The sequence below is a fragment of the Geospiza fortis genome, unplaced genomic scaffold (assembly GCF_000277835.1).
Source record: "Geospiza fortis unplaced genomic scaffold, GeoFor_1.0 scaffold443, whole genome shotgun sequence".
NCBI lineage: Eukaryota > Metazoa > Chordata > Aves > Passeriformes > Thraupidae > Geospiza > Geospiza fortis.
The window spans coordinates 1,003,296-1,025,756 of NW_005054335.1; the positions used below are offsets into that span (position 1 = coordinate 1,003,296).

The 22,461-nt window shown below is 40.2% G+C and overlaps 1 protein-coding gene across 1 annotated transcript in view; it reads left to right on the top strand.

The window, feature by feature from the left end:
- The first annotated feature begins 6 nt into the window (after nt 1-6).
- The window catches only part of ELOVL7 (ELOVL fatty acid elongase 7), a 31,091-nt gene continuing 8,636 nt past the window's right edge, over nt 7-22,461 (top strand). Inside the window, exons 1-3 of the mRNA XM_005421975.2 lie at nt 7-45; nt 18,983-19,071; nt 21,008-21,198. Coding sequence (XP_005422032.1) covers nt 19,008-19,071; nt 21,008-21,198 — 255 coding nt within the window. The 5' untranslated portion in view covers nt 7-45; nt 18,983-19,007. The remainder of the gene's footprint in view (nt 46-18,982; nt 19,072-21,007; nt 21,199-22,461) is intronic.

Sequence of the window (22,461 nt, forward strand, 5' to 3'; positions counted from 1 at the left end):
CGGGGCAGCGCGGCGATCCCGGGAGCAGGAGCCTTCTTCCGCAGGGTCTGTCCCGCGCTGGGGCGTGCAGGGCTGGGCGGGGCGGGACGGGACGGGTCTGGGGCTGCCTCCTGCCTTCCTTCCTTTCAAACTCCCTGACTCCCTGGTTGCTCCCGTACCTCTTCTCTCTTCCGCAAACCCCTGTCTGTTCCGCGCTGAGCTTTTTTGCTCCCCACCTTCGTCCTCTGGGTGCACCTGCATCCCTGATCCCTCTCTCTGTCCGCACCCTCCTGTGCCATACTTCCAGACTCTCAGGCAGTGCCCTGTGGTGCTTCCTCCTCCAGCCCCACTGAGTGTACTTCACCCTGCGGTGCCTTGCCTCCAAGCTTTCTCACTGTGCGCTACACCGCACCGTGTCTGTGCCCCTAAACCCTTTCACCGGGTCTGGCACTAAGCAGTACTTGTTCCTCCAAACCCTCTGGCTGTGCCCCACACCTCCCGGTGCCTGTCTCTCAAGGACCTGTGGCTATGCCTCACATGAACAGAACGTGTCATGAAGAACAACTTACATCGTGGCATGTGCAGGGCCCCACTACATCAGGGGCCTTATTGTTGAAAAATGCTTTTTTCTTCCCGCAGCTTTTGGTCCCAAAGGGTGATCCCAGGCAGCAAGAAACGGAGGTTTTTCTCCTCAAGGGTGAAGGTTGGAGGCAGTCAGGGGAGAGGTGTGGCCCATGTGCTTAAGATGGTGATATTAAAATGTGGGGCTGGAGGGGTGATGTCTAGCCAGGGGTTGTCTGGCAAACTGAAAGGGTGGCTGTCTGGCTTGCTGCCTTCCTCGTCTTTGGAGACAGGTCACCTTTGCTGCCGCGTGGGGCAGGTCTGTCCTTAAGGACTGGCCGCATAGACAGTGAGGCCAGGAGCCACGGGGGCAGGTCTGTGGCAGTTGTGGGGGGTTGATGAGGCTACATTGGAACGGCCTCTTAGACTTACCTGTCCTTTGCAACTGTAGCTGTCATGTATTTTGTTATAGAATTGTAAGTTTGTGGATACTTAATTTGTAAATACGTTTTGAATTGAAACTTTGGTTGGGTCTTGGTTGTTGCTGTCACCAGGACAGGATAATGTGATGCTTGAAAAGTCATAGTGAGGCAGCAAACCAGCTCTTACTGATTTTTTTTTTTTTTTTGCTTGCATAGGAAATCAAGGTATGTTAATTAAAGTTGTTCAGACAAACCAGAAAACTTACTGGCATGTATGGATACTCTCTTCTTTACTTCATTGTAATTCAGGTCTTCCCAGACCCATGTGTAGGTCTGTACTGAGTAGTACCATGTGGGAGAAGTTTCAACAAGTTTTTCTGGTTGTTGGGAGCAGCCTGGGAACATGCTGTCTGATTTATTCTGCTGCTCAACACTTGGGGTGCTGCCCAGAACACACTCAGGCTGCCTTGGAGCTGCCTCAGGTAGAGGTGGAATCATGGTGTATTGACATGGCATTAGGCAGTGTGGATGTACCCTGAAAACATTTCCCTGAGGAGTGGGAGCACTTGTACTCACATGTTTACCTGAAGAAAATGTACAAAGACCTAGGATTTGAAAACCTAGAGAAACATAGGCTTAAAGTGAGGCACTGGAAGAGTTTGCCCCGAAAAGCTGTGGATGCCCCATCCCTGAAAGGCCCAGGCTGGATGAAGCTCTGAACAACGTGGTCTAGTGAAAGGTGTCCCTGGCCATGGCAGGAGTTTGGAACTAGGTGATCTTTCCAATTCAGGCCATTCTATGATTCTTTGAAATTCTTGCTAGGCAGCACCTCTGTTGATAATACAGAATAATGCAACTTTATGCTGTTTCAATATAATGTGATCTTTCTATTTAGAACTTATTGGTAGAGCAAGACAGGTTCTGGTACAGGAAGCAATATTCATGGAATGTGTTGGGAAAGATGCCACAGCATTAGTCAAGTAATACAAGCCAAATAGGATTTAACTCATTATGAAACTCAGGAAATACCATGAAATCCCTATCAACTGGCGGCATATCAGTAAAAGAACTAATCAGGGGCGTTTTTGTATCTTGACATGACTTGATGGCATTTGCCAAGTGTGCACCCCGTGCCTCTCTGTGCCTTTCCTGACTTGGTTTCTCTCTACCGCAATGAACTGGCAATCTTTTTTTCCCCCCACTGTAGACTTCTGCTCTTCCTCTTGAAGCTGCTTCTGCGCAGTATGTCTGCTTCCTCTGGCCTGCCCATATCTGGTTGCCTAACACACAAATTTCTGGAGGTGTGGGCAGCTGCAGAGTGAGGCAGAGGCATAAGCAGTGCATGGGATGGGCATGGGAGGCATGTGTGGGGTGGGGGAAGTGGAAAAATGTCATCTCTGTGCCATGTTCAAGGGCAGGAGGTGGAAGGGAGCCAAGATCCCTTTATGGATCTTCATTAGCTGCTTGTGAAATTGTGTTTGTTGTACTGTGGATCTAGCATGGCAGACTTCATGTGGCATCTCTCCCTGCCTGATGGCTGCTTCACATGGCAGTCAGAGGCTGCTGCCCCATAATTTTCCTGGTGAAGTCTGGTATGCTGAAAGACACATAAGATGGTGTAGATATCAGTTATGGGTTTAGACCAACTGTGTTGCTTTGCCTGAAGTGGATCAAGGATGTCTTGTAAAATACGGATAGTAGAGCTATAGTATATAGGCAAATATGGACAGTTGACATCTTCAGTGGCACAGCATATTTTATACAAATAATGTTGTAGCCCAACACTCATATTCTCTTCAGGCTAATGGATGTCTGAAACTTTAGGCTGCTTCTCAAAGCCTGGGCAGCTGGAAAGGAACAAATACTTGTTTCCGTCACTATTCCTCTGTCCCTCACTGCAGCTCTTCACTATTCTGGTTTTCTTTCATGAAGTCACAGCACGTGGCACATGGGCAGAGTTTTTATCAGTTTCTTGTTGCTCAAGTATGTATTAAATTCAAGAAATGGCAGACTTAGGTATGTTTTTGTCTACTGCAGTTTACGGATTGTTAACTTAAAGCAGCAGTTTTGTAGGCCTGAGTACTTAAAGGGAAGTTGGTCTTTGCTTGAAAGCTGCCCTGAAAGCTGAATGGCTACTCTGCATTGTTCCACAGTGCTAGGGAGCAAGTCCCATGTGCTTGCCCTGGGACCTCACCCACTACCGAGGCTCACTGCTGCATGTAAAGGGCAAGTGCAGGGTGGAAACAAAACCTTTTACTCCTGAAAAATATGAGGTTATTAGAACAAAAGAATTAACAAATCTAGTAGTTAATTTTGTAAACTGATTGTACTTTTTTTAAACATCTCAGTTTAAAGGGTACCTGTAAAGCTAGAGGGACATGCAGTAATTTAAGTGCCTGTTGTCACATTTCCAATTTGCCAAAAGTTTGGCAAAGTTGCCAGTGATGTAGCAGTTAAGATTTTTTTTCTATGTATATGACATTTAGTTGAAATCCAAAACATAAAAAGTTAAGTATGTGAGTTTACACTGATGAGAGACACCAGAATAAGTTGGGTGTTTCTTATCTTTACTTGTCTTTGGTTTCAGTGTTTAATGCTGACCATTGACATGCAAATATTGAATAGTTGGTTGGTTTTCATTTTGTTTTTTGGTAATTTTTTTTTCTATTTTTAATGAATTCAGAAAGTAAAATGTGCTTTCAATGTGTCTGTCAAGATGTCTTTTTTTTTCTTCTGCATGTTTTTTGTTTTTTCGTTCTGCCCGCTTATGATGGCTACACAAAGCAATTTATCACTGAAGATGTTTATTAGAAAACACCTATAAGTGGTTCGTGAATGGAGTAATGTGAGATGAATAAACAGTTTAGAGAATCACAGATTTAAGTGTCTTTAAGTGTTATCTTGGTTCTTGATGAGAGTCTAAGGAATTGAATTTCAGTAGCATTTAATTTCAAAATCCTGAGGTAGCACACAAATCTCTTGAAAACTACTTGTGAAGCTTATCCGGCCCAAAGCAAACTCTGGCTTCCACCTGCAGAGAGGCACAGATGTCACAAGGAGGACAAATACAGGTGTCAGTAAACTCTATGAATCACCTTATTTGCTAGGAGCAATGGTATTCAGATTGCCCCTTTTAACTCTGCCAGGGTAAAAGCAGCAAACACATGAACCCTTACTTCCACTCTGCTTGAGATACCTACTTAGCCTGATGCTGCAGTTTCACCAACATTTCTCTTATTCCACATGCTTTTCTTTGCATGTGCTTCTTGTGTCACTTTTCTTTTGGGCTGGAGTATTTCTTGGTGAAATCTGGTGCTAAAAAGCACTGAGGAAACAGTCTGGGTTAAAAAAAAACCCTTTCTTATTCTGTGAGGCTTGCTCTCCTGTGCTGGATCTGTTTCCCAATCTGTTTTATTAGGCAGCCAGAAAAATGGTTGTTCCAGCAGAAGTCAAGGGTGACATAGGAGCAGGTATGAGTAATGTGGAGAGAGGTTGATTAAAATTATGTTGCTACTATTAAAAGTGCTCTTCTAATTGCAAACTTACCCTGTAAACAGCCAGACTTGCTCTGCTTGAGCAGGCTGTGCTCAAGAGAAGCTGCTTGTAGCAGCTTTATGAATTCCTACACGCTGCCTGCCTGTGTTTAATTGTATTGTGAATTCTTTGTAGTTTGGATTATGTTTTATATTGATATGGGCCTTGCACATTGGGCTCTGTGCCTGGAACCTCTATTCAAAGACTTTTTTTCTTTTTTTTTAAAGCAATGCCTTACTAAATGCATGTGAATGTGAGCATAAGTTTGTCTAGTGCACTGCAAAACCCTGTGCTAAGAAATAGGACGTACTGTGCAAAAAGCTGCTAAGTTTCAACAGGCATCTCATAGGCTGGAATTCAAGAGAATGCTCCGATCCCAGTGATGGCATTCAGGGTTCATGGCTGTGCCTGAGATAAAAATATAGCTTACTCTATTCCTTTTATTCTTTGTTTTCTAACAAAAGAAGGGGACGACTCTTGCTGGACTCTGACTCACAAAGATCAGTTTGTTGATTTGGAAATAATTTGCATTGTATCATCAGTCCTGAAATGACTTAAAGCCAAGTCACAAAAACCTGATTCAGTTGTTCTCTGTATGCTTTTAGAGTATGGGAATGGTTCACATTGGTACTGTGCTCTTTCTTTCAGGAAAGTTGTGGCATTATGAATAGACGGAGATGGTCATGTGGAAATGTCTGTAATCAGTTCAGAGAAGTAGTAGCTGGCAAGGTTTCCTTTTGTACAGGTGAAAATTACTTGGATTCAAGTATATTGCAAGAGAACAGTGTGTTTTACAGTATTTGCATTCTTAACATCCACAACAATCTCTTTTGTGTTAGTTTAAATGTACAGTTGGAAAAAATCTAGATTAAATACATTCTTTATCATTTTGTAGTCAGAGTTCTAGCTTGTTTGTTCAGTGTTGAAGAAAAAAATTCACTTTTTAGTCTTTAACTGTACAGAAGGGATGTGACAAGCTTAATGAAATTATTATTACTACTATTATTATTACTTTGGAAGTGCCCTGTCCCCCTTTGTCTCTTGTGAATGAGTATTGTAGAATATACAGTTGATCAAAGCCAAGAGGATAATGAAGCAAACTCAAATGTTCACTGTCAACTTTGAAATGAAACCTTTCATAAAACTACTTGTAAGGTGCACTTCTCAAAAGCTTTGTTACAATCACTCTCATTATTTCTGCTGTGCTGACAGTATTGTTTCTGTAGCACCTGTTGTTCTGTAACAAGTCTAGTTGTTAGGGAGTTTGCTTAAGTTTGTTTTTACATGAAAAAGGAAAAAAACTTTACGACAAGACCGTAAATAGCCTCATGCCATAGCTCTTAGATGTTTAGAAGGTTCACCCAGTTTAACTTCTAACTAGGAGCATGGCAGATTTTAGAAAGAGAGGAGGGAATGTAAAATACAGGTGCCATTAGAATACTCTGTGCCTCTCTTCAACTAGTCCTTTAATGACTGCTTGAAATCTTAAGGGGTAAGTATTCTCCATCTGAATTTCAGATCATCCTGAAACAGCTTTTTGCAAACCAAAGTGAACCACTTAATCAGTTAGGGGAAGCTTATCAGAAAGTTGTGGAGAAAATGTTCCTGAACATGGACTGGACCATGTTGAGTTCTGGTTTGCTCTAGAATTTTTCCCAGTTTTGAAATGAGGTTGCTATTTTATTTTAAAACTGAACATCTCATGTAACCCATTTGAACTACATTTAAAAGTAGGGAACGGAAAATTGCCTCTGGAGGTGTGGAAATTGTGCAATCTGGTGTTCTTGCTTTTATCCTGTAGAGAGTTTACGCATATTGTTGTAAAATGTGATATTTCATCAGTTGCTTTCATCCAAGGTGCTGAAGCATCACACCTGATTGAATCTAGAAAGACTTCTGTGATAAGTGAGGGAGTCACTTTTACAGACCATGAAATTATATGACCTTGGCTCATTCTTTGAGATGACTGCAGTGGGAAGAGATCCAGTTTTCCTTTCCAGTCAGTGGGATGGCATCACACTTTTTGGATATAGTCAGCTGGATGAACCTGCACCTAAATAATGTATATGTAAGACAAAGAATATGTGCAAAAGCAAATTGTTTGGCTTAAGTGTGAGCAATAGAGTCATTGTGAAGTGAAGCAGAAGAAGAGTAGAAGCAAACCAGGTTTGCTTTCATGATGAGGGCTATGGGTTTGCTTTAGGTTCAGAAAGGGGGATGTGGCCTGCTAGTTTTGCTTATTAACTGGAGTATTGAACCAGCACATAACACTTTGATTTTGTTTGCAGCTTTTCTGTGTTGATTGGTAGAAGACATGCCCCTTTTTCTCTGGGAGCTGAGAACTTCATACAGAGAGTGAACCAAACCCACTGACTGATCTCTCCTGCAAGGCATTGAAACCTGTATGTCAAATAGACTATTTTTGATAACTTAAATGCATAGCTATACATAAGTCTAATTTTCTTTTGTATTGGAGACAGTCCAGTTTTACTCTGTTTTACTGCTGTAGCATGCTGAGTAGACTGTTAGACACTTGTCTGTTTCTAGTATACTGGTGTTTTAAAGGAACATTAGTATTAGGCTGAGTACTCTGCTGCTTGCCAAGCTTCTTTGTTGGAAGTATTATTGTCTCCTGTGTTATTCTGATGTTGCATATCCATTGCCTAATGCACTTTGTTGATGGGATCTCTTTTTTTTTTAAGCTATTTATATTTGGCAATGTTTCAGGATCGAAAAGAGGACAAAAAAAGTGCAGTTGCCTTGCCCAGAGATAGCTGGTTCATTCCTCCATGCTGTCTGGATGAACTGTTGTATTTTAAACTGCAGAGACGTCTTGTGATCCTAGGTGGTCTCCAAGCAATTGGAAAGATGGTTAAAAGTACATTTTATTGTGGTAGTGGAAAATATGATAGAAGATGGAAAAATCCTTACATACCTGTGATTAAACTTGTGCATGGATGTGTTGTTTGATTCTGCTTCTCTGTGAAGTTACTGTTTGGTGTTCCAGGCTGATTTAAAAAAGCTCTGAATTACAAACTCATGGCCTGCACAGTGCTGCTTTTTGTGCTGTTCTTGAGCTTCCAGGAAGTGCAAAATAATGAAGACTTTTAGAAATCCCTCTTAGCAAAGAAACTAAGGTCTAGATAACTAGATCTGGAGCAGATGTATGCCTTCACAGCTGTGTATAGTCATTAAGGTATCTTTGCCCATAATATCAACCTCTATTTTGCACTTTGTTCTGTAAACTCTTGCGTATTAATTTCTTGGAATTTGAATGAAAAATTTATATATTTTAAAGCTGAATTTTCATAACAAGATCTGGTTTTAAAAAAATCTTATTATATACTTTTGCAGATCAAACCAGTTAATGTTTTTAAGTAATGGATGATTTTGCTTTCATGCGAGCTGTTGAGGTTAGGCTGTTTTCTGAATACTGTCCATGCAACATTGTGTTGCCCATGCAGCCTTTTTCTTTAGTTCCTATAGGCCTTTGCCTGCTCTGGGTCACTGTGTCTGGATGTTTCCTCACTCCAATACTTATAGGCAAACATGAATATTCCTATTCTGTACTGTTTCTTGAGTTCTGACCTCCAAGTCTGTCAGAAGAACCCTTTGAAAGTCCAGCACTTCCTTAGTCCTTAGAGGGGTATCTGCATAGCAAGTGGAAAAGAGTATTTTTGAAACTGCTGCTAGCCCTGTGTGAAAGCAAAGGTGCTCCCATTCTTGTGTTCACCCCATGTGCCCAAGCTGCCAAACTGGATCTGCCTCCAACGGGTGAGTCATCTCAAAAGCAAAAGGTACTGGGCAAAGTTATCAGGCAAGTAGTGTAAGCAACATGCAGGATGGCTGGAGTGGTACCCAAAAACTTACTCAAATTTTGAATAGAATCAAGTGGGGGTTTAAAATGTACTAATTTCCATGCATTCATCTCTGGATTCAACATATAATCACAATGCAAGTGGCTTTGACTTCAGGATGAGCCTGTGGGGTAATTTCCTCCAGTTATCCTTAAACTTCAGATGCCTATTTGCTGCCCATTTCCATTCTCCACCCCATTGTGATTCCTCCATTGAGTATGAGGTATAGTAGAAACATTTGGCTTTTCCATTTCAGAAGCTTGTATTTCACTTTGTCCCTTCCACAGTAACTTTGATCATGTGTAAGTGTAAGTTAATTACCTATTTATTATTTTTTTTTTAAGTGGAGGTCTTCTTTGGGATGTAGAAATAAAAAATTGAGTGCCATGAGAAATTGACTTTACTGCTCTATTTAGTTGTTCTGACTGAGAGGCCTGTGTCTCCAAACAGTGGTATAATGTGCCTTCATGGGTTGCCTGATACTAATACTCATGAGTGCACTTCATAGTGATTAACCAAACCTTTCATCATGCTGAAGAATGTTAATTTAAACAACAACAACAACCTAAGTCCTGTATACCTCCCTGCATAATCCTCAGTGATTTGAAACTTCTAGCTGCAGCTGTATAAATTACCAGCTCTGGACTGGGAGGATTTAGGATGTGGCAGTGGAGTTGCTTCCTGCAGTGCTCCAAAAAGTACATGTGCCAAGACTGGACGTGGGAGCAGCAGCTTTTTAATGATACTGTCAGCATGCTTTCTTGGGTAGGAGGAGTGTTCTGAGACCTTAGTTTAAAAAGCACTTAGGACATTTCCTTTAAAGTGGCTTTTGTCACCCCAAAGTTCTGCCACCACCTGTCACTGTGCCCGTGTCACATGTCCCCGAGCTGACGTTGCGCTGTGCGGGTCACTGCCAAAGGTGTCAGCACAGCTGGTTCCCGCTCTCTTGGAAGAGCTTCCCAGGGAGGGTGCAGTTGCTGATGTTTACAATGCTCAGCAGCATGTCCACTATGGTGCATGGAAGCTTAAAAAGAGGGGGGAGGGAAGGGAGGGTGTCAGTTCTAGGTCAGCTGCCTTTAAAATTTATGCCTGCCTACTGCAATGCAAGCAAAATAGGAGCAGAAGGAATGCATTATTTTGCTGCCTAGGATATCGGCCCAGGACCCAGAGGGTGGGTAGGTTGAGCAAGTGCAAGGCAGTGGGAAACAATGGTAAAGCAAATTAGCTCACGTCAGCATGGGAGAGTGGTGTGGGAGCAGTTCAACTACTGTAAATTGCTGCATTAGAGGGTGTACAAAATAGTATGTTGCAACTCTGCACAGGTGTTATCAGTGTTACTACTTACTAATATTCTGAACCCAGCAAGGGTAGAGCTGGTGCAATAAAAATTCCATAAAATGGCATTGATTTTGCAATGTTGTTTTGCCATGGCAACTACAGTGACAAGAGCTGAGTGTATGCTATACACAAGATGTAACTGTGGAAAAACACCTCTTCCTTTAATAATTACTTTTCACTTTAGTTGCTTACCTCTTCTTTCTTAAGGTGAATATTGTGTTCTTAAGGTAATTATTTACTTTTCTTTTTCCATCTCCTCTTCCTATAAAACTCTTTTCTGATGTATTTTTGTGTTACAAAGACAGCTCCATCTACCTGTCTTTGTCTACCGCAAGTGAAAATTATGGTCTAATTTTTTTTTTCCCTAGTGCTGAATACCAACTGGTATATTACCATTGATTACTTGGTTATGACATGTCTTTGGAAATAAAAAAGCTTGTCTACTTTTTTTTCCATTGGCATTGGCTAGGTTAGCAAGTTACTACCTATGTAATGAGTCCTGTTCCCTTTTTTGTGAGGAGTCTTCTCTGGAAGCTGAAGTCTAGCTCTGCTTTTCTGTTTCTGTTTAGCTTCCATGGAGTCACCCCCACTGTGACTATTTAATGACAATTTACGCTGTTGTTCTACTAAGAGGTGGGTAAACACAAACCAAGTCCTTGGTAGCAAACTGCTTCTGTTGTGATTAATTCAATGTATGAGAGCCTTATATTCACTTAACCCTTATGCATTAACTCTTAACTGTAAATTAGGGTAGACAATATGGTGGAGTGGCTCAGTCACTCAGCTTGCTGCTAAGAGAAGGGGACAGTCTCAGACATTTGATGTCTTTGATCCCTTTCATTCAAAGTATTTAGCTGGCACTTGCACTCCCTCTCTCTTTGTAGAGCTTACCTATAAACTGAGTATTAAAAATGTGCTGCCAAGGCTTGAGAAACCCAGTTTGTGTTATCTTTTGCTGGGCAGGTAAATAACAGTCCTTACCTCTAGTTCAGTACAGAGCTCTATTCTGATTTGCTTGGTTACTAATGATGTGTATGCACTTTAGAAACACCACAGCTGTAAATAATTCTTACATATCCTTATCAGAACTGTCTCTACTATAGCTGTTTATAGAGGAAAAACAAACAGAATGGGTAAGAGCTCTGTATGTTAGGAAGATGTTGGCTTGTAGATGAATGAGCAGGGAGCACAGGGGGTATGAGTTAGCATGATTGCACAGCACGGCTGAAAATACTAGATTGTGTTACTGCTTTCTAGCCTTTAGTTTATGTTTTGTGAAAGTCTGCTTAAAATGACCTAAAGCTTAGTTGATCTGGTCTTTCAAGTAAATCTGAAATGCTGCTTTCCTAGTTGTACAATAAGGTAAGGAGGAACCAGGAGAGTCTAAATCCTTTGGGAAAGGAGGATGTTAACCTGGGTTGGATATGGCCCAGTTACTAAACCAATTCATTACCAAAGGCCTTTGATAAGGGTAATGATATACCACTGTCTGATGGAAGTGAGGTTGCATTAACAACCTTATTTTTACTTCTAAGTGAAAGTTGTCATGCTGTGTGTGCCTCAGGAGTCACTGTGTATGCAGGTCTAGGTGATATTGTGAGCTGGTGTCACTGAGCTAGAATCAAACTCAAAGGAGCCAAGGGTAAGTAGTGCACTGGGGCACCAAGGAGAGGCGCTGCTGCTCTAAGCTCTATGAGGAGCCGCTCACTGCAGCAGAGTAGGGAGGTGAGACTAGTTGGCTGAAGGATGGCTGACATTTAAATGCTCAATAAAGAGCTTTTGTTAAAGGCAGGGGCGCACTGAAAACAAGTTGAAGTCTTAGGAACTTTACCCCTGCTAATGTTGTTTGTTTTCTCTGAAACATTGGAAGTATGGGGAGAGAAAGCTGGTGAAGATACAGTGATGTCCATGGTGCTCAAGTCCTAAGTGAAACTGAGAACTTTTTCAGGGATGTGCCCAGAGTGCTATACTTGATTTAACCTGATAAGTAGATTCAGACTTGCAAAGAAACTTCCTTCCAGGCTATGGTTGCAAGAACTGTTTAGACTTGATAAGTCTTCGTATTGATGTGGAAGATTAGTCCCTAGGATCGTTTCACAGGCATCCCTGCAACCTCAGGTGATATGTTTAAGATATTTAAGATACTGGTGATAACAGATCTTTTCCTGCCTTACTGTAGCACAATGTAATTTTTGTGGTTTCACATCTCATCTTGTAGAGTGCCCTGGTGGACAGTGGGATGACTTTTTGAGGTGGAGCATATGAAGTGTTTGACTAGCAATCAAGTCCAGGATTGTCTATGAGTAGGTGGGACTGGATGATGATGTGGCCTCCCTACATGACTTCATTATCAACTTAAAGGGATCTATGACAGGGCTGTTATTCCCAAAATTCTCCCTTTCTGTGGCATATCAGTTTGTGAGTTTTAATGTTTCCTTTGCACAAGCCAGTTCAGCCTTTCAAGTCTGAGTTGACTGAGAAATAATATTTTTTTTTTCATTCTCAAAGCCTAAGCTTTAATTTGGATTGGTGAACTGCTGTGGCTTATCTTGCAGCTGCCTGGAGCAGCCCCACTGGCAGTGATGCTGTGGGACTGGACTGCACAAGAGGCCTTCCTCATTCAGACACTGGTAGTTGGTTCAGTGTGTGTGATCCAGGAGAGTGCCCCTGTAATTCTGGCTGGGAGCTGGTACAAAGCAGGGCTATACTCCTGAAATTGTTCCCATAAGAAGGGGATTTTCCATTCCTGTTGTTACTGTTCAGCTTTGCTGTGAAGTCTTCAATATCTGTTCTTTTAACTATTTATAGAGAGGTGTGGAAGCAAATACAAACTGGTCTTTATTTTACACAGCAGCTGAGTGGGAAATGCATTGGACAGACAAAAAACCAGTGAGAAGTGTAGTTTAAATGAAACCTGTTTTCACTAGTTGTGCTACTTAGAGTACTTTAGTCACATAGATGAATAACAGATTTGATGCTAGTTTAAAAAGCAAAGGATTAAATAAAGAAGTCCTATGTAAAAAATTCAGTAAGGGTGACTACACAAGATAAGCATTACATATCTTATTGAATAGTTCCAATGAGGAATTTTAGAAAATGTTCTAATAAAGTTTCTAAGCCTCAGTAATCTGTTTTTAGGATATCCACTATCATCTAGCAGGGGCAGTGTTCATAAGCAATATTATCAAAGAAGAAAAAGCCATATAATTTTAAGCAGGATGTAGCAAACTTGCATGTGAGATGAATCGCTCACAAACTGTGCTGGATGGTTGAGAGAAGGCATAAAAATGGAAAAGGTGACAGAAACTTTTCTCAGCAAAATTCATAACAACAGGTGACACCCAGCTGAAGTTTAAAACTTTGTTGCAGAACATGAGTGAGTAATCCGTGTAATATAATAGGTAGTTTGTAGTTGCTTGCCATGTGGCATAAGGGAGTAATGTAGTTAAAATAACTGCAATTATGTAACACACAGCCTTGGGAAATAGGAAGGGCAGAGCTGGTATTTCCCAGGTAAATCTTAAGATACCATCTGTGAAACGTCCTAATTTAATTACCTTCTGAACTTCAAGAGCAGAATTAACAACAGTATACAAAGTGATTCTGAAACATGAAAGTTTCATAATTGTGCCTGAATATGTAAGCCGGTATTACTGCCATTTCTTAAGCTATAATTTTGAAATCAGACCTGCATGTGTCAATGTTGCTGTAGGCTCTCCCCCTCTTCCACTGGGGTCTGCAGGGTGGATGATCCTCCAGTCATCACTGGGCTAGGTGTGATACTCCAGAAGCTTTGTTTTTGAGACCTATCCTGGGTGGAAATTAGACCACTGAATTCTGCCCTGGGTTGTCATAATCTCCAGACATTTTCTAAAGGATCACTGTAAAAGTATCTTGTCTGTCTTTCTAGAAATAAGCTTTTTTCTCTAATGTTTATTTTTAATGTTAAGTGTTTTAAGTTCATGTGAATTGAAAATTGTTTTTTGGAGTGACAGAGCTTATATTAGATTGTTTCATTCTGAGGGGTTTTTTTGTTTGTTTGTTTTTTGTGTATTTTTTGTGAAGTTCTTTTATGTGCTTATTTTGTTTAGTAGCCATTAACATAAAACAATTTTTGTAAAATTACTATTTAAAAGCAAATCTTGATATCTGTTTTATTTTTTAAAAACTATGTAGGGGAAATAAATGAGCATAAAGAATGGCAAATATCTTTCATGTGGGTTAACCAAAGGAATGTGAGAAACTTCTTTTTCTCATTTAAAAATTAGGAATATTTGAGGCATACCAGTAATTCCCATTACAAAAATCACTAATAGTTTTGTGAGCTGAGTGAACTTGAACACTTCCAACAGCTTGTTTCCTTACCACTTCTCATCGTCAGACATTCTCATATGATTTGCTGTAGTATTTGTGGCATTTCTGTTGGCGTAAACAATCTTATCTGCCCTTGTCTCTCCAGTAAAGGTAATGGTCCAACCTGGAACTGGTTCTGCCAAGCTGTATGCCTTAGCTGAGCTGCAGTTAGTGGGCTCTTCCAGGTGTCTGCTAAGTTGCAGGCAACCAGAGCACAGCAGATTACTTTGCTCTTTAACACAAAACTTTTCCTCCTTTGCCTCACTTATATCTCCTTTTCTTACAGTGGTGGAGGCACATTTGTTTAAAGATATCTTCAGAAATTATAGTGCTACACTGACTTGAACTTAGGTACACAGTATTATTTCCACTGACAAAAAGAAAAGCAGTGCTTATTTCTTTTGAAGAGCTGAATATCTTGCATATGTTTTTTAGGTGGTTTTGAAAGTTGTTTTCCAATTGCATGTGTTTGAGAGGACTGTCTCTGTTATTTAGAACTTTTCAAGCTGGCCAGACTACTTATATTATTGTATTTTTGAGTTTATGTAAATTGTTTGCAATATATTGTTTAAAATGACCCAATTTTGAAAATGAGTCTGCTTGTGTTACCTAATTTTGAGAGAGTTTGCTACCAACTGGACAATCTATTGTGCATTTTAATGGCATTTTTAAATTTTGATAAGAGCAGAAAGGGGAAGATTGGAAATAAAAGTGCTGATGAACTGACTCTGTAAGTACATTAGCAGGTAGATAAACCAAATGTATATTTTCCTGACAGAATTAAGGCTATACAAATGCATAATGGGCAGATGAGTTTATAGTTTGAAGAACTAAAACTGTGTATTTAACAAATGGCCTTCTCTGGCTCCAACTCTTTGACCCCTTAGGTGAACTCTTTCCAGTCTCTTAGAAGATAATTTCTGTAGACTACTGCCAAACGTTTTGGAAGAGTGCATTACGGTCAAAGCATTATCAGTTTACTGCTTAACAACACAGTTGTACTATTAAAACCAGTCTTTCAGAAATGGTTTGGTTTCTTTGGTGAAGCACAAGTTAGTTATTTATCTTCTGTGTAGATATGTGATTTCCTTTTATTTTCCACTCTTCCATTAAAAAAAGCAGGCCTTGATCATATTATTTTCCAGTGTGTATGAATATGTGTGAAGTAAGTGTAACAAGGTAAGACAAAATATTTTTCATGCTGCCATTAACTCTCCTTTTGTAGGTGGTAAACAAAAAATGATCCTGAGAACCTACCATTACCATTCTTCTGTTCGCAGGAGTGGATTTATGAAGGAAAACTGTGTAGCTAGGTTAGAAAATAGGTAGAATTGTAAAGCAAATTGAAAGTGAAATAGTAATATCATATATGAAAGTTGGTTTTAAATAAACCTTTTAACTGTAGGAAAGTTCTGAACAGCACTGTCTTTCTTGCAGACATTGTTTCTTAAAGTAAATTGGAGTTACTGTATTTTGCTTACCTTCAGATTCAGATCAGTCACTATTGAGTGGTGAGGCTGGAGCTGCTTTCTGTGTAAATCCTTCTCTGTTTACTGAACTTATCCTTCTTTGAGTTACTGAACTCCAGCATTACTGAACTCCAGAAAGTTTCAGAAAAAGTTTGCTAACTGTGGTGGAGTTGTTTCTTGCTTGACTATGAACAGAAAAGAAATCTTGAAGGCTGAGAGCCTCTGCTGTCTAAACTTTTGAGTACTTTTAAAGGAAGAGGAGCTGTAAGTGCTGGGGTCCGGAAGAGTTGGGACAAATCAGTATGGCAAGGGCCAGTTTCACTATTTTCATCTTCTACCTTTCTACTAGAGCTAGAAGAAATCTATTGGAAATAGTCAGATTCCAGATAAAAGTCTTGCATTTGGCCTCAATGCCTAGCAGGCATGAGTTGCATTTAAATGCTGACAGCACATTTGTCTGACTTCTGAATCAAAAACTAAAGTGGAGGAGTCAAGTGGGTAAATGTAAAGAATTATCTATTTGTGAGTTTACAGTTGTTGAATGACAGCTTTAAGAGGGTGTCATGATCAACACCCCAAGCCCATTGCAGTGGGTTGACCCTGTCTGGGTGCCACATGCCCACCAAAGCCTCTCTCTCACTCCCCTTCACAGCTGGACAGGGGAGAAAAAATACAACAAAGGGTTCATGGGTTAAGATAAGGATTGGGAAAGATCACTCACCAAATAACATGACAGGCAGAACAGACTCGAATTAAAGGTAATAATTGAATTTATTACTAACTAAATCAGAGCATGACAATGAGAAGCAAAATGAGACCTGAAAACACCTTCCCCCCCACTCCCTCCTTCCCAGCTCTGCCTCCTCCCCCCAGGAGTGGTGCAGGGAGGTGGGAAATGGGGTTTGTGGTCAGTTCATCACATATCCCTGCTGCTGCTCAGGGAGAGGAGTCCTTCCCCTGCTGCAGCATGGAGTCTCCCCCATGGGAGAACTTCTCCAGAACTTCTCCGTGAACTTCTCCAGTGTGAGTCCATCCTGTGGGCAACAGTTCTCCATGAACTGCTGCAATGTCAGTCACTCTTCCATGGTGTGCAGTCCTTCAGCCACAGCCTGGTCCAGTGTGGCCTTCTCTCTCCATGAATTCACAGCCTCCTCTCAGGCATCCACCTGCTCTGGCCTGGGTCTCCTCCAGGGGCTGCAGGTGGATCTCTGCATTCCAGGGCCCTCCAGGGGCTGCAGAGCCACAGCTGCTCCCCATGTCTGCACCAGGGGCTGCAGGGGGACCTCAGCTCTGTCCCCTGGAGCACCTCCTGTCCTTCCTTCTGTGCTGACTTGGGTGTCTGTGGGGCTGTTCCCTCTGCTCTTCTCTGGTGGCAATTACAACTGCACAAACATTGGGTGGTTTTTGTCTTACATCTGGGTGGCAGTGAAATCAGGAAGCTACTTTTCTTGCCAAAGAACCAGTTAAATATAATATGATTATTTGTACTCAGGGAATTTATTTGTTGTAAAATTGAGCCATGCTCTATGCAAGATTTCTGTGGGCTTTGGCAGAATTCTGTTATAACCACTGCATGAAGTACAGTTTAGTTTGCCATGCTTTTTCTCTTGACATACTGTTCTCATGTGTCTGAAATGGAAAGAATACTGGATTAAAAGGATAATTTATTGTAATCAGTCTAGCAATTTAATACAATAGTTATTTATAAAGTAAACATTTTTAATGATTCCTCCCCAGCACCAGGTATGGCTGAATTGCTTGGCTGTCACAGTTGAGCACTCTGAAGTACCTGGTGTTCAGGACAGGGTTGGATTTATGTGTGTTTGATATCATCCATAGTTGGCTTATGGAGCAAGGTGACAATAATATTTATAATTTGCCTCTAACCATAAAATGCTTTCTCTCATGTGATTGCTAGTGTCAAATGCAAGAGTGCTCCTTATGCTTCCATTAGTAAAGAAAGAGTATGCCCCCTACTTCTTGTTTTGTCAGCACCTTTATCAGCATAGAGTGCTGAAGGAAATAATGTAATATGAATACAGGATGCATGAAAATGCTCAGTGTGAAGGCAGTGACATTGAGTTGGGAAATGCTGATGCTGGAGGATGATATTTCTAGAAAATGTGAACTTAAAAGAGACTTGCAGAGGAAATATTTTCCAAACCTGAAAGTGGTGATGGTTTCAGATATTCAGAGACACAGGACAGAACCTCACCCAGGAGAACAAGTGGGCAACAAAATGAGAATGGAGATGAAATAGATCAGTTGAACTCTAATGGAGGTAGGCTTGTCTGTGTTGCATCTTGCAATGAAGGGTGAGTGTAGTGGCTAAAAATTCCTGTGAAATGGCAGTGAACAGGATGTACTTGCAGAAGTGGAAATAAGGGTGGAATTGTTTTTCTGGACTGTTAAGGTGAAGATAAATGAGAAGATGATAGTGGGGAGATCTGAGGAGAGCAATGCATTACCATCATGAGGGAAGAACTGGCTCTCTCAGCTTGCAGCTGGGTTAGCTGGAAGAGATGCAGAAGGGCTGCCAGAGGAAGGGAGCTGGTTATCAAGGTGTGCTGCAGCCTGAAATAATAAATAAATACTACTAATAAAGGTGAATACAGTGTGAAGATTGTGCAGAGGTATTGAGAGAATTCATATGGTAAAGTGAGACACTGAGTGGGGTACGAGAAAAACATCATCAAATGTGCTGGGATTTTTAGAAGTTATTTTCTAAGGGAAATGAGGCAAGGGAATGAGTGTTTGATTGTGGAGCAAAAATCAGTATTCATATAAGAATATTTCTCTGAAAAGTTTTACATAAGTAGGAGGTACTGCATGCAAAGTGGATGTGCTGGATAATTTTTGGGTTAATGGTGCTGCCGTTGGTACTATGGCATTCCATGATTCTGGTGTGGAAACAGTTGATTCATCAGAGTGGGATTTGAATACTAATTATAACATGGCTAATTATTGTATTTAAAAGGAGTATGCTGACATATTGGTATCTTTTCTCCTTCCCACATACCTTAGAAATACTTATTATTTAGATTTTTTTTTCCAATAATAAATATTGCAAAGCTGAACTTCCTCATATATCAGCAACTTGGACTTTAAGTGGAGATGGTGATAAAAAATAATTTAAGCATCTGTTGCTTATTCATATTTACCTCTTAACTGTAATGGTTAACCACAGCACAGTTTCTTGAGATAACACTTTATGGCACGGAAACACCTGGTTTGTATGTAGAGATTGCAAAATCATATTGTTGCGCATAACAGCTGTGCTATAAATTAGACCCAAGGATAGTGGGATGTGGCCAGCTTATGCTTCCTGATCTGTATTTCACATATGGTGTTCTGTTAGTCTTTTCTCTTTTTTTACAACTCTGCTTCCTGAAAATCTTTCCCAAAAAACTTTATTAATCTTTCTTTATTGATAAAAATCTGTATTTCTGTTTTGGCTTGTTTTCTGCAGGCAGCATCATAAAAATCAAGTGAAAATGGCCTTTAGCAATCTGACATCAAAGGCTATACTACTGTATGATGAATGGATTAAAGATGCTGGTGAGTCATTTAAATCTAAAACTTACTAACTCCCAATAATTTTGAATAGCAATGTGTAGCTATGCTAGGTGTGCTGTTTATCAACTTAGAAGTAGCTTTGTCATCCTGTGAATATTTGTAAGACTTGCCAGGTTACCTATTAACACGGCAGTCTAGTTTCTGCATTTTAAAATAAGAAGTAAACAAAACTCAGGTAGTTTATGGAATTAAAGTCAGAGTAAATAAAGTGCAGATAGGGATTCTCCTGTCAGTGTCTCTGGTTGCCTGAATATATAGTTTACTTTTTTCCTATGGTGCTGAATGTATAGTTTCAACTCTCTTTCGTTACCAAACAATTGCATTTTATCAGTTAATTAATGCACATTGCTTCTTGCATTTTGCTTTTGCAAAGTGGAAAAAAGAACCCAAGCCCTGATAAGTTTCAGTATTTTGAAATTAATCCTCAGAGTAATTAACTCTGTCACAGTGGTAATTTGAAAAGGGATGTTTGTCTCTTGTTGCAGTTAGTAAGGGATATTAATCACACTTTGATTTTATGTTGCCACTCTCTTATTCTGTTTGCTTACCAAAAGCTGATAGAGAAGACCTCAATTTTGGTGTTAAGACCCATCACTCTCAGTGTTTCTTGCTGTGGTAGACAGATAGTGACAGGGATTAGCTAATTCCTGGAAAAAAAAATGAGATGTGGTTAAGATTATATATATATGATTACTGATTTATCTTTTCCACTTTGCTTGTTCTGTAAAAGCACAGCCTGCAAGTGAGCAGGGAGTTTAAGTAGTATGACTCATGGGATGAAGTGTATTGGGAGGGAGCGAGCATTTCTGCTGCAGTGTCCATGACTCCAGAACCTGAGTTGTGTCCATGCCCAACAGTGCTTGTATTTGGCATTTTGTGTCATAGTGTTAGTGGTGGAACGTGGTTTTCTCAGGATCAGGCTGGGAAGAACAGCGGGAAAGGTTTGGTAGGAGCAGGGCAAGGGTGGATACAACAAAAACAGTCAGCTGTGAAGAGATGGTGGTTCTCCTGCAGCATACACAAGCAGATTCCTCATGCTGTGGGTCACAGTCCTCCTTGGTCTGTGGGCAGCAGCACTGGCACATGACAAGCTCTGAGCAGCATTGTAATGTGCTCTCCTCCTCAATCTGTTTTTACACTTCCAGTGGCTGTTAACCACATCAGAAGGTCTCATGGGTGAAAGGTTGCTTGAATGCTGTGGGTTGAAAATTCGCTGACTTGAAACATTTGGCTATGAATTAAACACTTGACAAAAATAACACTAGTATAATTTTACCCTTAAAATACTGCAGCAAACCATGAAAGCAACAGAAAGCAATCAGTAGTTAAGTTTGGGATCATTCTGAGCCAAATCTTCCAAAAGTCTATGTAAAGAAAATGAAAGAAAATAAAAATTACATGAGGTTTGTGTAAGTTCACCTGCTTATGGAGAAATGTGGCAGTCTTTGATGATCTGGGACTCTGTGATGAACTACAGAAGGGTGCAGTGAAATCATGGTGATGCTCAGATGAATTACCTGCCAGCCTCATCTGCAGGGAGAGGGAGTGGGGTGTGCTTAGGAGGAGGTGTCTCTGCAATACAGCTCTCTGGCACAACTGTGGAATAACTTGCAACATTTGCTTGTTGTATTATAACTTTCTTGTTGTATGAAAGTGTGTGCTTTGTTGTGCTGTAAAGACAGAAAATCATGTCGCTCGTGAGTCTGTGTCTCCTTTTCATTATATGTGAAGAAAGAAGCGCTGAGTCCTACATGGGTTAAATCATGTTATCCAGTCAGTATGGATTTGAGGTGAATGGACTCTGAAATGTGATCAGGGACAGAAAAACCTAGACTATCAGGAATTAAATACTTTTCTGTAGCTGTTTTAGTAAGTACTGTAAACCTCTGATTTTTTTTTCTCCCTCTACCCCCTCTAGATCCAAGACTGGAAGGCTGGCCACTCATGTCTTCACCTTTTCCAACAACTTTTATCATTGGAACCTACGTTTATTTTGTCACTTCCTTGGGACCCAAACTCATGGAAAATAAAAAACCTTTTGAACTCAGGCAGATCATGACATTTTATAATTTTAGCGTGGTAGCCCTCTCTTTATATATGACTTATGAAGTAAGTACTATGTTTGTAATGTATTTATATATTTCATGTCTTAACAACTAACTTTTAATAAATTTATTAATATAATTCCTACACTGCAATTCTCAAAAAAATGTTATTATCATGGCAGTAATTATCATCCTCCAAGCTGTATGCTAAACTTGTAATTCTTGGAAAAAGAGAATAAGTCATACCCAGAAAGAGAGAACATGAAACATTTTGTGTTATTATATATAATTTAAAAAGTCTGAAGTTTTCATCATTTAAATTCTTTGTACTGCATCAGGAAAAGCAGACAATATGCTTTTCTTAGTATTTTGTAATTGTTTCTGTCCTCCTAGGTGATAATGTGACAACCTGCCCTTAAGGGAAGGAACAACAACTGATATTTCAAACAGTGTATAGAGTATGTCTACTATGAAATAATCTTCAGTTAGATCTGCCTTTTAAATGACAGAAATCAGTGACAGAGGTTAACAAAATCTAATTCAAGGCATTTTTGTCCTTTAAATGAAGAAACAAAACCCCTCTGAACAAAAAACCTCTAACATCTACCCCCTGCTTTCCCCCACTAAGCCCAAATTGTTAGTATCTTTAACACTGCTTTTCCCCACAACCCCAAAATAGCAAATTCTCTTTTTTTTTTTCAAAAGCAATGTTGAGATTTTGCTGGTGTTGGGCTTTATTTGTTTATTGGGATTTGGTGGGCTTTGGTGGGGTTTTTCGAAGTGTAGCTATTTGTTGATGGTATTGTGTGAATGACAGCCTTACACATTTGCTTGGCGAAGCACCACTGTGCTGGTACTGACCCTGTGTGTGACTCCCAGGCCATGTGGCTATTTCAGGCTTGGCAAACTAGTAATAAAAAGCTGTCAGATTTTTTATTGTGCCAGACTGGCAGGATATATTCCTGTTAGCTTAATTTGCATGAATCTTATCATGAGTTACAGTGAACTACCCGACATTTCTTCCAAGCTCTCTAAAGGCACTGCAGCAGCAGCTATTTTGTGTCATGACTTCATGAAAGGTGGTGGGCAAGATGAACACTTTTGCTATTTAGACAATTTTTTGGAATTTAGTTCCAAGTTTGGTTTTCGTTATAAACCTCAGAAGCAAACAAAAAAAAAAAAACACCAAAAAACCCACAAAGAAACAATAAGAAAAAAATTAAACTTCTATTAGTGTCTGACACTGGCACAGTATTCAATAAGTCTGCTGTCAAGACTTCCATGTTACAATTTCATGAAAGAGTGCATGGACAGAGTGTAACCAGTT